We start from the raw sequence: 18,279 nt of genomic DNA, 5'->3' as shown, positions 1-18,279 counted from the left end.
ATTTCATTCTTTCTTATGGATGAGTAATATTCCATGGTATATCTGTACCACATCTTTATCCATTCATCTGTTGATGGACATTCAGGTTGCTTCCATGTCCTGGCTATTGTAAATAGTGCTGCTATGAAGATTGGGGTGCATGTGTCTTTTTGAATTATACTTTCGTCCAGGTATATGCCCAGGAGTGACAATACTGGATCCTATAGTATTTCTATTTTTAGTTTTTAAGGAACCTCCATACTGTTCTCCATAGTGGCTACACCAATTTATATTCACACCAACAGTGTAGAAGGGTTCCCTTTTCTCCACACCCTCTCCAGCACTTTTTGTTTGTATACTTTTTGATGATGGCCATTCTGACTGGTGTGAATTGATACCTCAGTGTAGTTTTTTTTCTCTTTTTAAAAATTTTTCTTTTATATTGAATTATATGTGATTCGCAGTGTTGTGTTAGTTTTGGGTGTACAGTAAAGTGATTCAGTTATATATATACATATATCTATTCTTTTTCAAATTCTTTTCCATTTAGATTATTACAGAATATTGAGTATAGTCCTCTATGCTATACAGTAGGTCTTTGTTGGTTATCTATTTTACACATAGTAGTGTGTATATGTTAATCCCAAACTCCTCATTTATCCCCCTCTTTCCCATTTGGTAACCATAAGTTTATTATCTAAGTCTGTGACCCTATTTCTGTTTTGTAAGTAAGTTCATTTGTATCATTTTTTAAGATTCTGTATATAAGTGCTATCATACAATATTTAATATTTGTCCTTCTCTGTCTGACTTACTTCACTCTGTATGACAGTCTCTGGGTCCATCCATGTTGCTGCAAATGGCATAATTTCATTATTTTTTATGGCTGAGTAATATTCCATTGTATATCTGTACCACATCTTTATCCATTCATCTGTTCATGGACATTTAGGTTGCTTCTGTGTAAATAGTGCTACCGTGAACATAGGGATGCATGTGTCTTTTCGAATTATAGTTTTCTCTGGGTATATCACCAACAGTGCAGGAGGGTTCCCTTTTCTCCACACCGTCTTCCACATTTCTTGTTTGTAGACTTTTTAATGACGGCCATTCTGACCAGTGTCAGATGGTACCTCGTTGTAATTTTGATTTGCATTTCTCTAGTTTTTAAATTTTGTGTTTATAAAATTTAATTAAACTTCAGGAATGTTTAAAGTTTCTGATTTGGGAAGAATTCCTGATTTGCCCAAGACTTTCAGATAAATCATTGCCAATTTTAAAATGAATGAGTTTTAAATTAAATTAACTTGCAAAATTTTAAAAAATATTTTCAAAGATTTTATACCTAATATATTATTTTTAATGTATGCTACAGGTAGGGGCCTCCAAAAGAAAATGCTTTGGGCATCTAAAGGCACTGAATGTCCCCAGATCTCTCCATCCGTCCTCACTCTGGGTGATCCTACCCATGTAGATCCATACAGTTGTGGGTTCACAGGCCTTTGTGTCTGCCCTGCCAGTGACATCTTAATAATATTATTTTGTTTAATGGTGGGGAAAAGAGGCTGGTTTAGCAGAATAGACATTGTTCTGAATTAGCAGTACCAGATTTGCCACCGAACAGCTATGATTTGAAGTGAGGTGACGAATGCTCTGAGCTCATAGGTGTGTAAAGGAAGCTGGTCCCTCCGTGTTGTAATGCAAACTGCCCCCCTCAGCTCCCGCCCCTCACTGTGCATACAGTAACCCCCCAGGGTTTGCATAAAGGGGAGACATGGTGCTGAGAGGGGAGTGACCCTCTGACTTTCAAGTGTGGCTGAGAAGTGAAAGGCTTAGAAGGGATTATAATAAAACCCCCAGGGGCCCCCTGCCACACTTCTCATCCCAGCCCTGGTCACAGAGCTGGTCATTTTTAAGCCCTGATGGTTTTCCCCATCTGGTGATTAGCTGTTGGTGAAATGGCTATTTATCAACTTCAGACATTACCTCTAGATTTTTTGCTTTGATACATGAGAATAAATTTCACTTCCCTCCCACTGTCCAATATAAAGATATGGTTATTCTTAGTTTTCCAGTTATTTCAATTTCAAAAAGCAATAGAAGTAGCAAAAAAAAAACAAAACAAAACCCAGAACACGTAACCATCTGCTTTCAGGTCCACAGGTGGCTCTTGTCTGCTCATTTGGTAAAATGGGAACATCGGCTACTCACTCTACGTGTCTTCACCTCTATCTCCCCATGTCCAGTGGCCATAGTGGGACCACTCATTCCCAAGAGTGACGACACTTAGATTATACTATACTATAACCACCAGTAGGTCTTCTGGGAATTCTTTTTGAGTCACTTTGCTATCAAGAACTTTGACCCTACAGTGATAATGTAAATATTGTTCACTGCAGAGTGAGAATTTATGCTGGAATTTCGTCTGTGCAAGTGCATTTCCTTCAGTCTCCGTGGAGAGTATCCCCAGCATCAATTTGAAGTGCGGTCTACCATTTCCGCCCCAGCTGCCTTTATCACGACTGACGGTGATGAGTTTTCACAAGCTCTGTCACGTCCCTCTCCGCACCACCTGGGTCTGTTCCCCGCCCCCCAGCCGTCCCCCCAGATCTTCTGCACAGCTCCTTTGAGTATGTCCTTCTCCGTTTTTCTTTTGTGAATTTCTTGCCTTTGTTTTTCTTAATTTCCTCTCATTTTGCTTCAGCCCACTCTTCTGGTGGTGTCAAATGCAAAAATCTCTGAGTCCTTGCTCAGCTCAACTGCCTTTATTCTGCCCTATTGATTGCTAATTGAATGGATGTGGCATACGAGATTCAAATCAGTTTTCTTTAGAATGTTGAAGGTTTGCTTCGTAATTGTCTGTAATCCATTATTGCTAATGACTATTGAGATATCAAGCTGATCCTTTGCCTTTGGTAGTAACCATTTGTTTGTTTTTGTTTGACTGTTTATTTGTTCAGTTTTGTTTTCTTCCTGAAAGCTCTTGTAATCGTTTTATATTTCATATTCTCTTTTCAAAGATGTCTTTGTGTGAGTGTGTATATGTGTATGTTTAATTCATTCAGCTAAGAACTCAGGGTCCCTCTCTCTGAAAACTTCTCTCCTTCTGCAGTTATAGGAATTATTTTCTGTATTTTTAAAGTAATTTATCCACTTCAAATTCTTTCTCAATAACTGTGTAAGTCAGATATTGGACTTCTAGATGGATCCCCTCATGTCTCCTAGCATCTCTTTTTTGTTCTTCCTCTGTAACTCCTCTCTCTTGCTTTTATTTTCTCTTCTACAATAATCCCATCCATTCTTCTACATGTTTTCTTCTCTTGTCAAAGACCTTTGTGTCTGTACACAACTATAAATACAATATGTAACTTTTTCTAAGACCTCTTCCCTTTTCACTGCTTTGCTTTGTGTAATATCAGGCCCTAGTTTATAACTGGACACAACTGAAGAACCTTGCATTGAAACCCAGCTTTTCTTTTGTTCACATTGATTATGATTTATTGTTCTGTTATTCACTCCTGACTACAAATACAATTAAATCAGTGAGCACGAAGCCTGCTCTAGTCACTACTGGCTATAAAACTTAGGGCAGCATTTAACTTCTGTGTCCCAGTTTCCATAGCTGTAAAAAGAAAAAATGATAATAATCCTTAACCTAATTTTCCAGGCTTGACATTAAAATCAAATGTGAAACCTCATTCAAAGCATTTCATGCTGTATAAATGCAAGATTCTATATCTAGAAAAAAATCAATATAGTAGAACTTTTGGAAAACATCAGGAAGGAAGAGACATCATTGACTTTTTCTGGAAAAGAACACTACTGAAGTGCTGCTGGCCGTCAGACCCTCACGTGGGTGGGGTCTGACTGCTCGTGTTCCTATCGGAGCGTGTCCGTAGCAAAGGATTTGGTAGCCAGGGAATTGTGACTGTCGTCCTATAAGTAATATATTTCAAGCTTGCATGAGCTAGGCATGTCCTTTTTTGTGTATATGGCAAGGGCAGCTGGACTCATAAAAAGTGATGGCAATACTGTGGCTTCTCTTAAACGATTAGGGGAAGGCACATCTTCTGTTTGTTTTTTGTTTGTTTGTTTTGCGGTACGCGGGCCTCTCACTGTTGTGGCCTCTCCCGTCGCGGAGCACAGGCTCCGGACACACAGGCTCAGCGGCCATGCCTCACGGGCCTAGCCACTCCGCGGCACGTGCGATCTTCCCTGACCGGGGCACGAACCCGTGTCCCCTGCATTGGTAGGCAGACTCTCAAACACTGGGCCGCTAGGGAAGCCCCAAGGCACGTCTTCTGTGACTTCATCGTGGCCTTTGTGAACTGCTGTGAGGTCTGTAGCAGCATAAACTCTCCTCCGTTTGGTGTTCATCACATCTCTGGGATCTGTTCTTAACTGGCATAAAAATTGGACTGGAAGACAAGTGATTCCTTCTGAGTCAAGAAGATATATTTACATAGGTTTCGTGTTATTTTCTTCTAAAAGTGTGTTTTGCTAACATCACCCAGCTCTGCGTGGCGATCACCACGCATCAGTAATGAGGACTACAGTCCTCAATTCCCAGAGCGGAAATTCATGGCCTTGGAGTGAAGCTTTGACTTGGCTATTCTAAGTACGGCTTTGCTGCCGTGGCTGCGGCACTGGTGGTGATTATTATTATTGAGACTACTGAGGGGGTTTTCCTGTCAGGATTAAGAACCTGGGCTCTGACGTCTATCCTTTTGGGTTCAGAACTTGTCCTCCCACTTCTCTGAGCTCAGACAGTTCTAAAGCTCTCAATTTCCTGACACTTACATGGAAGCAGTAGTACTAAAATCTTTTTTTTTAACTTTGAAAAAAAACTTTTATTATGAAACTAACATACCCCAAGATCCTGTAATTCCAATTCTAATGACTTCACTAGGGGAAATAAAAACATATGGACACAAAAACCTACATGAAATATTCATAATTGCCCAAATTTTCCAATTGGTGCTTCATACCAAATATTGGGTTTTTTTAACATCTTTATTGGAGTATAATTGCTTTACAATGGTGTGGTAGTTTCTGCTGTATAACAAAGTGAATCGGCTATACATATATATATATCCCTATATCCCCTCCCTCTTGCACCTCCCTCCCACCCTCCCTATCCCACCCCTATAGGTGGTCACAAAGCACCGAGCTGATCTCCCTGTGCTATGCGGCTGTTTCCCACTAGCTATCTATTTTACATTTGGTAGTGTGTATATGTCCATGCCACTCTCTCACTTCGTCCCAGCTTACCCTTCCCCCTCCCTGTGTCCTTAAGTCCATTCTCTACATCTGCTTCTTTAATCCTGTCCTGCCCCTAGGATCTTCAGAACCTTTTTTTTTTTTTTTTTTAGATTCCACATATATGTGTTAGCATACGGTATTTTTCTCTTTCTGACTTACTTCACTCCATATGACAGACTCTAGGTCCATCCACCTGACTACAAATAACTCAATTTCGTTTCCTTTTATGGCTGAGTAATATACCATTGTATATACGTGCCACATCTTTATCCATTCATCTGTCGATGGACACTTAGGTTGATTCCATCTCCTGGCTATTGTAAATAGAGCTGTAATGAACATTTTGGTACATGACTCTTATTGAATTATGGTTTTCTCAGGGTATATGCCCAGTAGTGGGATTGCTGGGTCATATGGTAGTTCTATTTGTAGTTTTTTAAGGAACCTCCATACTGTTCTCCATAGTAACTGTATCAATTTACATTCCCACCAACAGTGCCAGAGGGTTCCCTTTTCTCCACACCATCTGTAGCATTTATAGTTTGTAGATTTTTTGATGATGGCCATTCTGACTGGTGTGAGGTGATACCTCATTGTAGTTTTGATTTGCATTTCTCTAATGATTAGTGATGTTGAGCATCCTTTCATGTGTTTGTTAGCAATCGGTATATCTTCCTTGGAGAAATATCTATTTAGGTCTTCTGCCCATTTCTGGATTGGGTTGTTTGTTTTTTTTGATATTAAGCTGCATGAGCTGCTTGTATATTTTGGAGATTAATCCTCTGTCAGTTGCTTCGTTTGCAAATATTTTCTCCCATTATGAGGGTTGTCTTTTCATCTTGTTTATGGTTTCCTTTGCTGTGCAAAAGCTTTTAAGCTTCATTAGGTCCCATTTGTTTATTTTTGTTTTTATTTCCATTACTCTAGGAGGTGGGTCAAAAAGGATCTTGCTGTGATGTATGTCAGAGAGTGTTCTGCCTATGTTTTTCCTCTAAGAGTTTTATAGTGTCCGGCCTTACATTTAGGTGTTTAAACCATTTTGACTTTATTCTTGTGTATGGTTTTAGGGAGTGTTCTAATTTCATTCCTTTACACATGGCTGTCCAGTTTTCCCCTCACCACTTATTGAAGAGACTGTCTTTTCTCCATTGTATATTCATGCCTCCTTTATCAAAGATAAGGTGACCATATGTGCATGGGTTTATCTCTGGGCTTTCTATCCTGTTCCATTGATCTATATTTCAGTTTTTGTGCCAGTGCCATACTGTCTTGATTACTGTAGCTTTGTAGTAGAGTCTGAAGTCCGGGAGCCTGATTCCTCCAGCTCCATTTTTCTTTCTCAAGATTGCTTTGACTACTCGGGGTCTTTTGTGTTTCCATACAAATTGTGAAATTTTTTGTTCAGTTCTGTGAAAAATGCCATTGGTAGTTTGATAGGGATCGCATTAAATCTGTAGATTGCTTTGGGTAGTGTAATCGTTTTCACAATGTTGATTCTTCCAATCCAGGAACATGGTATATCTCTCCATCTGTTTGTATCCTCTTTAATTTCTTTCATCAGTGTCTTATAGTTTTCTGCACACAGGTCTTTTGTCTCCTTAGGTAGGTTTATTCCTAGGTATCTTATTCTTTTTGTTGCAGTGGTAAATGAGAGTGTTTCCTTAATTTCTCATATTTTTCACCATTAGTGTATAGAAATGCAAGAGAATTCTCTGCATTAATTTTGTATCCTGCTACTTTACCATATACATTGATTAGTTCTAGTAGTTTTCTGGTAGAATCTTTAGAATTCTCTATGTGTAGTATCATGTCATCTGCAAACAGTGACAGCTTTACTTTTTCTTTTTCGATTTGGATTCCTTTTATTTCTTTTTCTTCTCTGATAGCTGTGGCTAAAACTTCCAAAACTATGTTGAATAATAATGGTGAGAATGGGCAACTTTGTCGTGTTCTGGATCTTAGTGGAAATGGTTTCAGCTTTTCACCATTGAGAACAATGTTGGTTGTGGGTTTGTCATATATGGCCTTTTTTATGTTGAGGTAAGTTCCCTCTATGCCTACTTTCTGGAGAGTTTTTATCATAAATGGGTGTCGAAAGCTTTTTCTGCATCTATCGAGATGATCATATGATTTTTATCCTTCAGTTTGTTAATATGGTGTATCACATTGATTGATTTGCATATGTTGAAGAATCCTTGCATTCCTGGGATAAACCCCACTTGATCAGGGTCTATTATCTTTCTAATGTGCTGCTGGATTCTGTTTGCTAATATTTTGTTGAGGAATTTTGCATCTATGTTCATCAGTGATATTGGCCTGTGCTTTCTTTTTTGTGTGACATCTTTGTATGGTTTTGGTATGAGGGTGATTGTGTCCTCATAGAATGGGTTTGGGAGTGTTCCTCCGTCTGCTATATTTTGGAAGAGTTTGAGAAGGATAGGTGTTAGCTCTTCTCTAAATGTTTGGTAGAATTCGCATGTGAAGCCATCTGGTCCTGGGCTTGTGTTGGAAGATTTTTAATCACAGTCTCAATTTCAGTGCTTGTGATTGGTCTGTCTGTATTTTCTGTTTCTTCCTTGTTCAGTCTTGGAACTTTGTGCTTTTTTACGAATTTGTCCATTTCTTCCAGGTTGTCCATTTTCTTGGCATAGTTGCTTGTAGTAATCTCTCGTGATCCTTTGTATTTCTGCACTGCCAGTTGTTACTTCTCCTTTTTCATTTCTAATTCTGTTGATTTGAGTCTTCTCCCTTTTTTTCTCGATGAGTCTGGCTAAAGCTTTATCAATTTTGTTTATCTTCTTAAAGAACCAGCTTTTAGTTTTATTGATCTTTGCTATTGTTTCCTTTATTTCTTTATCATTTATTTCTCATCTGATCTTTATGATTTCTTTCCTTCTGCTAACTTTAGGGGTTTTTTGTTCTTCTTTCTCTAATTGCTTTAGGTGTAAAATTAGGTTGTTTATTTGAGATGTTTCTTATTTCTTGAGGTAGGATTGTATTGCTATAAACTTCCCTCTTAGAATTGCTTTTGCTGCATCCCATAGGTTTTGAGCCGTTGTGTTTTCATTGTCATTTGTTCCTAGGTATTTTTTTATTTCCTCTGTTATTTCTTCAGTGAACACTTCGTTATTAAGTAGTGTATTGTTTAGCCTCCATGTGCTTGTATTTTTTACAGTTTTTTTTCCTGTCATTGATATCTAGTGTCATCGCATTGTGGTCAGAAAAGATACTTTATACGATTTCAATTTTCTTAAATTTACCAAGGCTTGATTTGTGACCCAAGATATGATCTATCCTGGAGAATGTTCCATGAGCACTTGAGAAAAAAGTGTATTCTGTTGTTTTTGGATGGAAGGTCCTATAAATATCAATTAAGTCCATCTTGTTTAATGTGTCATTTAAAGCCTGTGTTTCCTTATTTGTTTCCATTTTGGATGATCTGTCCTTTGGTGAAAGTGGGGTGTTAAAGTCCCCTACTGTGATTATGTTACTGTCAATTTCCCCTTTTATGGTTGTTAGCATTTGCCTTATGTATTGGTGCTCCTATGTTGGCTGCGTAAATATTTACAATGTTATATCTTCTTATATTGATCCCTTGATCATTATGTAGTGTCCTTCTTTATCTCCTGTAATAGTCTTCATGTTAAGGTATATTTTTTCTGATAACGAGAATTGCTACTCCAGCTCTCTTTTGATTTCCATTTGCATGGAGTATCTTTTTCCATCCCCTCTGTTTCCGTCTATGTTTGTCTCTAGGTCTGAAATGTGTCTCTTGTTTTTGTATCCATTCAGCCAGTCTATTTCTTTTGGTTGGAGCATTTAATCTATTTACATTTATGGTAATCATTGATATGTACATTCATATTACCATTTTCTTAACTGTTTTGGGTTTGTTATTGTAGATATTCTCCTTCTCTTGTGTTTCCTGCCAAGAGAAGTTCCTTTCGCATTTTTTGTAAAGCTGGTTTGGTGGTGCTGAATTCTCTTAGCTTTTGCTTGTCTGTAAAGGTTTTAATTTGTCCATCAAATCTGAAAGAGATTCTTGCTAGGTAGATTAATCTTGGTTGTAGATTTTTCCCATTCATCACTTTAAATATGTCCTGCCACTCCCTTCTGGCTTGCAGAGTTTTTGCTGGAAGATCAGCTGTTAACCTTATGGGGATTCCCTGGTGTGTTATTTGTTGCTTTTCCCATGCTGCTTTTAATATTTTTCTTGATCATGAAGAAGAAGAAGTAAAGCTGTCACTGTTTGCAGATGACATGTTTCTCCTTGGATTTATCCTGTATGGGACTCTCTGCACTTCCTGGACTTGACTATTTCCTTTCCCATATTAGGGAAGTTTTCAACTACAATCTCTTCAAATATTTTCACAGTCCCTTTCTTTTCTTCTTCTTCTTCTGGGACCCCTATAATTCAAATGTTGGTGCATTTAATGTTGTCGCAGAGGTTTCTGAGACTGTCCTCAGTTCTTTTCATTCTTTTTTCTTTATTCTGCTCTGCAGTTGTTATTTCCACTATTTTATCTTCCAGGTCACTTATCCGTTCTTCTGCCTCTGTTATTCTGCTATTGATTCCTTCTAGAGAATTTTTAATTTCATTTATTTTGTTGTTCATCATTTTTGTTTGCTCTTTAGTTCTTCTACGTCCTTGTTAAGTGTTCCTTGCATTTTGTCTATTCTGTTTCCAAGATTTTGGATCATCTTTACTGTCATTACTCTGAATTCTTTTTCAGGTAGACTGCCTATTTCCTCTTCATTTGTTAAGTCCGGTGGGTTTTTACCTTGCTCCTTCATCTGCTTTGTGTTTTTATGTCTTCTCATTTTGCTTGACTTACTGTGTTTGGGGGTCTCCTTTTCGCATGCTCCAGGTTCATAGTTCCCGTTGTTTTCGGTGTCTGTCCCCAGTGGGTAAGGTTGGTTCACTGGGATGTGTAGGCTTCCTGGCGGATGGGACTTGTGCCTTTGTTCTAGTGGATGAGGCTGGATCTTGTCTTTCTGGTGGGCAGGACTGTGTCCAGTGGTGTGTTTTGGGGTGTCTGTGAACTTATTAAGATTTTAGGCAGCCTCTCTGCTAATGGGTGGGGTAGTGTTCCTGTCTTGCTCGTTGTTTGGCATGGGGTTTCCAGCACTGAAGCTTGTTGGTCGTTGAGTGGAGCTGGGTCTTAGCATTGAGACGGAGATCTCTGGGAAAGCTCTACCCAATTGATATTATGTAGGGTCGGGAGGTCTCTGGTGGTCCAGTGTCCTGAACTTGGCTCTCCCACCTCAGAGGCTCAGGCCTGACACCAGGCTGGAGCACCAAGACCGTGTCAGCCACATGGCTCAGAGAAAAAGAGAGAAAAAAAAGAAAAGAAAGATATTAAAATAAAACATTTTTTAAATATTATTTTAAAAATTTTTTAAGTTATTTTAAAAAAAAAGAGAGCAACCGAACTAATAAATCCACCAATGATAGCAAGCGCTGAAAAGTAAACTACGATAAACATAAAAATCAGAAACTGGTCAGTCGCGTACAGCACACCCCAATCTCCAGTTGCTCCCAAAGTCCACCTCCTCAATTTTGGGATGATTCATTGTCTCTTCACGTATTCCACAGATGCAGGGTACATCAAGTTGACTGTGGAGATTCAATCCGCTGCTCCTGAGGCTGCTGGGAGAAGTTTCCCTCTCTTCTTTGTTCGCACAGCTCCCAGGGTTCAGCTTTGGATTTGGCCCCGCCTCTGCGTGTAGGTCGCCTGAGGGCGTCTCTTCTTCGCTCAGACAGTGCAGGATTAAAAGAGCCGCTGATTCGGGGACTCTGGCTCACTCAGGCCAGGGCGGAGGGAGGGGCACGGAGTGTGGGCGGGCCTGCGGCGGCAGAGGCGGCGTGACGTTGCACCAGCCTGAGGCGCGCCGTGCGTTCTCCCGGGAAAGCTGTCCCTGGATCCTGGGACCCTGGCAGTGGCGGGCGGCACAGGCTCCCCGGAAGGGGGGTGTGGATAGTGACCTGTGCTCGCACACAGGCTTCTTGGTGGCGGCAGCAGCAGCGTTAGCGTCTCATGCCCGTCTCTGGTGTCTGCGCTGATAGCCACGGCTCGCGCTCATCTCTGGAGCTCGTTTAGGCGGTGCTCTTAATCCCCTCTCCTCGCGCACCAGGAAACAAAGAAGGATTAAAAAGTCTCTTGCCTCTTAGGCAAGTCCAGACTTTTCCCCGGACTCCCTCCCGGCTAGTCGTGGTGCACTAACGCCCTTCAGGCTATGTTCACGCCGCCAACCCCAGTCCTCTCCCTGCGCTCCGACCGAAGCCCGAGCCTCAGCTCCCAGCTCCCGCCCGCCCCGGCAGGTGAGCAGACAAGCCTCTCGGGCTGGTGAGTGCTGGTCGGCACCGATCCTCTATGCGGGAATCTCTCCGCTTTGCCCCCCGCACCCCTGTTGCTGCGCTCTCCTCTGCGGCGCCGAAGCTTTCCCCCTCCGCCACCCGCAGTCTCCGCCCGCGAAGGGGCTTCCTCGTGTGTGGAAACCTTTCCTCCTTCACAGCTCCCTCCCACTGGTGCTTGTACCTTCCCTATCATTTTGTCTCTGTTTACTCTTTTTTTTTTTTACCCTACCCAGGTACGTGGGGAGTTTCTTGCCTTTTGGGAGGTCTGAGGTCTTCTGCCAGCGTTCAGTAGGTGTTCTGTAGGAGTTGTGCCACGTGTAGGTGTATTTCTGATGTATCTGTGGGGAGGAAGGTGATCTCTGCGTCTTACTCTTCCGCCATCTTGAAGGTCCTCCCAGTAGTATAATCTTCATAGAGTGTTTATAAGGATTAAACTTGCTCATATCTGTAAAGAACTAGCAGTAAGTGTGTAGTGTTACCTGCTGTTATCATATCATTATTACCACAGGATTCTTAATTCCTGGAATGTTCTATTACGAGACATACATAACCTTCTGTTGAAACTTAAGCTCAGGTGTGTGTGACACACAGTAAAGCTGTGTGATGTCTCATATTTGAGGAAATTTTTTTAATGGTATTATTTTTAAATGTAAATCACTTAACCTCATAAAAATCATACAAGTTTACAAACATTTCATTAGATATACATTGTAGGCACTATATCACTAAAATTAACTAACACAATAAAAGAAAATTTATGCCATCTTTTCAACAGACTTTTTATCATTCTTCAGCAGGTATTTTATTGGATGAAACTTTGCTCTTTGCTGGGTGTGGTTTGGGAAAAATATAAGGTGGATAAAGGAAAGAACTAAAATTCATTTTTGAATGTTTAAAGTAGGTAATGCATTAACATGGTGTAATGTTTAAAATTATAAATGAAAGTTAAATAAATAAATATATAAATAAAGGACTCTCATGTGGGTGGGAAAAAATAAAATAAAAGTATAAATGTACATACACAGACGTCTCCTCCAACCTGGATCTCCTCTCCCCCATCCCCCTTGTAGAGGTGAAAGTCTCTCGATCTCTGCTGTGTGTTTCCGGAGATATTTTAGGCATACATGAACAAACACATTTTCCTCCCTTTTTATACTAACGGAAGTGTACCTGACATCTTTTGTGTTCATCTTTTTTCACCAGAAGCTGTAGTGTAGGTATTGTTCCATGTCTCTACATAATGACCTTCTTAACGTATTAGTGACTCAGAGCTTCATTGCGGGTGGGTGTCCCTGGCTTATCCCACCAGGCCACTGCTGACAGCAGTGTTGTTAACGCCCCTGCTGTTAGAGAAGTGCTGAGTAAATGACCTTGGCAATTTAAATAAGCTTGCGTATGTGTGGTACACCTGCAAGATAATTTTTAAGAGAGAGAAATGCTGGGTGGAGGGTTGGAAGCATTGTAATTAATTCTTGAAAGAAATTTGAAACTTTCTGTTTATTTTTGAATGCTAATAGGGGTTTAAGCACACAATTGAATAGGAAAAAAGAGATGAACAGTAAACATAAGACTGCCTCACAGCACTTTCCTTCCTTCATCTGGTTTCCCCCCCCCGCTGGAGAGAACTAGCCTCACCAGCCTTGTCTTTTCCCTCCAGAGATACGTGTCAGGTAAATGAGCATATGCACTTATGTAGAAGAATGCCTTTCTTCAGGTAGGCTTTCGTCTTCTTCTGCATAGTAGTTCGTGGAGTCAGCAGACTCTCGCCTGGATGTCTGTGGGCACAGAGCCGCAGGCTGGAGTGTCCACGGTCACATTAGAGGGACTCTTTGTCTCCGTCCCTCAGCCTCAGCCAGCCTGGACATGACCTGTAAAAGTAATGTTTTCTTCCACCTTCACGTAGCTTATTGTTTCCCTGGATGAAATGACAACGGTAAATCCTGCAGCCCTAACCCTCGACCAGCCATGCTCAAACCCACAGCACGTGTCCTGGGACGCTCTTTCCCGTCGTCCCAGAAACCGCCTAACTTCTCGCCTAAGGCTCTTATTTCCTGTGTCTCACATCCAGTCGTCAGTTCTCTCTCTGATGGATCACATCTTCGAGTGGCTCCTGGGGAAAGGTGATGTGGGTGGTTAATCTTGGGATCTTGTATATTTCAAATATCTTTAGCTTACTCTTCCACCTGATTTTTCTGGATGTAGGATTCCCAGTATAAACTACGAAGTAATTTAACAGTTTTCTTTCTGCCTGTCAATGTTACTCCTGAAAAGTCTGAAGACATTCCAAGTCTTTATTCTTTGCACACGGCACTTCGTGTTGCTCTACCTCCACAGCTGTTTTAGGGTCTTGTTTCATGCCTCCAGGGTCCTGAAATGTCACAGTGATTTGCTGATACGGGTCTTCCACCTCACTGGGTACCGGGAGGGCCTATTAGTCTGCAGTTTTATTTAATACCAGGAAGTGGTCTTAGATTCTTAAATTATATTGCCACACACTCTATTTTTTATGTTGTACATGTTACATTATATATAATACATATTGTAATATAATGTGTATAGCATATATTAAGTGTAATGTAACACTTTAATATCATTGTGTAAATTATTGTTTTTAACAATCTGAGTCTGTTACAGGGCACTTGGTTCAGGAAATTACACATTAGGTACTTGAAGAGGAATGAGGTCTCCAGTAACAATATAAATAAGTAGTTCTTATATTTTCAAAATATTTTGGCAACAAATTAACTGAATTTGACGTACCATATTTTAGCACTAGTCTCACACACACGCATACATATTATAAAATATATTCTGCTACTCTTATTGTATAGACTGATTTTAAGAGCATAATTATTGGTAAATAACAATATTTTGAAAAGAGGAATTAAGTCCAAACGTCAACGTTTGCTAACACCTTTCTTGTACAACAGAAATATGGTGTCATTTTCTTAAATATTTTCCTAATGTCAAATAAGAGCTCTTCCTTTTCTGTGGTCAAAAAATATGTAGGATTAAGATTAAACCAAATAAAAACAGCACATGTTTATATTTGATAATTCCTATATATATAGCACATACTAATGGAGGTTTATAATTCATAAGCTGTTATAATAGGTAGAGCCAATAATAAATGTGTACGTATTCATTTTGGTGTTTCAGCCCCTTGTTTCCCCAGACGATCCACCAGCATCTTCCCGTGATGTATTCAGTACGTAAATATTATGACTAGATCCATGTGATGTTAACAGGCAGAGCCTCTGAAGAGTGCAGGCAGAATTCCACTAGTCATATTTCTTTATTAAAGAAATGTTACTGTTATACTACATCTTGTTATGTTGCAAACACATATTTCGTTCTTCAAGGCTAAAGCACAATTAGCAACTGTATTCGTTTTCCCCTTTTAGGTATTGGAATAATTTGAGAACTGGCTCTGACATGATGCTCAGTGACTCTTCAGGCTTTGTGTTGTTCCTCTTTGTTTCCAGGCTGCAGTGACCTGGAGCTCAGGGAGATGGCCAGCAGACTGCGGGACTGGTTCAAGGCCCTGCATGAGAGTGGAGGCCAGAACAAGAAGACGAAAGCATCGCTGCGGCCGGAGAGAAGCAGTAAGGCTTCTAAATTTGATGTGTGTCGTTGTCTTTGATATGGGATTTTATGTCCAGTGAATCACTTAGGTCAAAGTTTCCTGTTTACTTAGATGCTGAACAGAAGTCTGAACGTTGTTTTTACTTCCAAGCTCAGCCATGACATGTATTTTGCAAGGAAATAAAGCGTTTGTGACAACTCCGATTGGAAAAGGAAATAGAGACAGCATTGAGCTTCCAGTTGAATTGAAAGAGTAGGAATATTTTCCAGTCTTTTGGCTGAAGTGCTAAAGAGTAGAACAACACGGGGAGCAAAGGTAATAATTTTGAAGGGCTTAGATTTTTAAACAACACGATTAGCCCTCCTCCACTGTAGTCATTTCTGATTTGACCCAAGTATGTCAGTAGAAACAGGATGTTTACCACGCTGCAAATCAGATTCATCAAAGAAAGAAGGAGGGGCTTCCCTGGTGGCGCAGTGGTTGAGAGTCCGCCTGCCGATGCAGGAGACACGGGTTCGTGCCCCGGTCCGGGAAGATCCCACATGCCGCAGAGCGGCTGGGCACGTGAGCCATGGCCACTGAGCCTGCGCATCCGGAGCCTGTGCTCCGCAACGGGAGAGGCCACAACAGTGAGAGGCCCGCATACCGCAAAAAAATAAATAAATAAATAAAAAAGAAAGAAGGAACTAAGAGCCAAACGAATCTTACGTGATTCTTTCATCTATATAATCTATGTAAAAGTGTGTTTTCATTTCTTAGAAATAGGAACTGCAACCTGAAATAGTGCACTTGCTATGAATAATTTTATGAACTCTTCATTTTATATTTTTTCATTTATAAAAAATATCTATAGCATTTTTCATGCGTGTAAAAGAAAGATACTGAAACCTGAGCTTAATTGGGGGGAGCTTTCCAAGACCGCCTCATTCGCTCTAAGATGCAAGGGGCGAAGGTGGGGCAGTGATCAGGGGCAGTGTCCGGCTGACAAGAGAAGGGCCCATTGCCCGCTGCTTATTGCCATGAGGCTGTGAACTCCCACTCGCAACCCTCAGCTACACATTTCTAACAGAATCACTTGATAAAGAGGGCACGGCCATCCCTAATCTGTGTTTCCTAAAATGCCCCATTTGTTTTCCTGTCACCAAGGAATTTTCTGTAATCCCAACACTTGGTGTTTATGGATCGTATTTATGTTCAAAAGAATGTAATCATTATTTTTCATTCAGCTTTCACAGAAAGACATAATAATTGTGTGTGAATGTGTGGTGGCCACATCTATATGCTTCTTCTTAGGAAGTCCTCAAAGAAACCACAGTATTTCCCTACCTCGTAGGAGTGCTTCCAGGCTTGTCTCCAGAATTATCGTTTAAATTTTTGACAGAAGCTAATTTTTTGATGCCTTGAGAGTAAGTAAGATGCCTGATCTTACTTAATAGAAATAATAAAGTATGTTTGCCCCTGTATTCATGTCTGGCATAGCGCAAAGTTTTGTTCCAGATCCTTCCATGTTGACTTTTTTGATTCATGTCCACACCTGTTCACCCAGTACTCATACTTGGATATTTTTATTTCTCACTCTCACCTTTCTTTGTTGAGCTTAGTTAAGACTAATAATCCCACCTGTATTTGGCAATGGATAAAAGGAGAGCTTGTAGGACACGCAGTACAATGCCTGGTTAATTGTACACACTCCTAAATATTATTTCCCTTTCTGGCTTTTTCTTACAAAAAATGAGACAGTCTTAATATTGTGGGCGAATTAACAGGAAGCTCTTTGGGAGTTGAATGTCTTTGCAGAATCAGTGGAACAGTAGGTAGAGGATTATTTATAGAGCTTGAAGGGGTCAGAGGCCAAAGGGAGTAAATCTCCAGAAGGAAGCTGTTAAAAGATAAGACAAGTCCCTAGATGGGGAATGGCCGAGTCCCTCAGCTCCTGAGACCCACCTACCCCTGGGTGAAGCCTCTCCTGACACCGGCCCTCCAGTACTGGGCTCCCCATCTCTTTTCTAGTCCTGTTTTTCCTCCATAGCATCTCTCACCGTCTACTGTAATATTCATCTACACATTTTTTGTTGATTTTCTCTCTCTCTGCACACTAGAGAACCATAAATGAGAGATCACCATTGTATCATCAGAATGTAGAATAATTTGACACGTAGCATTCACTAACGTTAAAACTGAGTAGAATTAATGGATGGATGAAGCAAAGAAGCCATCAAAATACTACATTGTGTGGATACACCATAATTTAATCAAGCACTTGTTCCCCTAGGAATGATTATTTTCTCTTTCTCAATCAATTCTGTGGTTAATTGGTAGGCTTTTATTTCTATAAGGAAGATTCCAGGTAGTCGAAGTAATAGGTCAATATTACTTCGCATTTCAAATTATAAACAAGAATAGATGTTACCAGACTGCTTTGCGAAAAGCTTAGGGCCTTTCTAATTTCTAACAGCAAAGCACGATGAGTTAACTTTTGCCTTGATCCCTGGAAGTAAAAAAATCACTACCATTCTTTTTAACTGTTCATTCTGGTGAGCATGCTGTTACATTTCATTGTTAATCTAATCTTGGTTTCCTTTTTTGGTAGTGAATTGTTCACAAAATATTGGCAAAGGTTGGCGGGGCTTTTGCACAACAAAACAAAATAAAATGTCTTAGCTCGGGCTACTATAATTAAATACCCTAGACCAGGTGGATTGAATACTACACATTTGCTTCTCAAATTCTGGAGACGGGGAAGTCCTAGATCAGGTGCTGGCAGATTGGGGTCTGGGTGAAGGCTCACTTCCAGGCTTGGAGGCAGCTGTCTTCTCACAAGGCAGAGAGAGAGAGAGAGAGAGCGAGAGAGAGATCTGGAGTCTGTCTTTTAGGCCACTGATCGCGTCATGAGGTTCTCCCTTCATGACCTAATCACCTTCCAAAGCCCACACCTCCAAATGCCATCACTTTGGGGGGTAGAGCTTCATATTCATGAATTTGGGGGTGAGGGACACAATTCAGTCCATAGCACAAAACCAAACAAAAAAGCGTCCTAAGTTATGTCAGCTTATATGTTTAATTCTGAGAAATCCATATTGATGGATTACATTAT

The 18,279-nt window shown here is 40.4% G+C and overlaps 1 protein-coding gene across 5 annotated transcripts in view; it reads left to right on the top strand.

The window, feature by feature from the left end:
- Positions 1-18,279, top strand: part of SPOCK3 (SPARC (osteonectin), cwcv and kazal like domains proteoglycan 3) — a 376,452-nt gene that overhangs the window by 319,193 nt on the left and 38,980 nt on the right. For 4 of the 5 annotated variants that reach the window (XM_065878631.1, XM_065878630.1, XM_065878628.1 and 1 more), the window contains one exon: positions 15,085-15,204. The exons of the other annotated variant lie outside the window; for it this stretch is intronic. In XM_065878631.1, the coding sequence (XP_065734703.1) occupies positions 15,085-15,204 (120 nt within the window). The remainder of the gene's footprint in view (positions 1-15,084; positions 15,205-18,279) is intronic. 5 annotated transcript variants of the gene reach the window in all.

The sequence above is a fragment of the Phocoena phocoena genome, chromosome 6 (genome assembly GCF_963924675.1).
Source record: "Phocoena phocoena chromosome 6, mPhoPho1.1, whole genome shotgun sequence".
Classification (NCBI taxonomy): Eukaryota; Metazoa; Chordata; class Mammalia; order Artiodactyla; family Phocoenidae; genus Phocoena; species Phocoena phocoena.
This window is presented reverse-complemented; position numbering and strand designations above follow the sequence as displayed.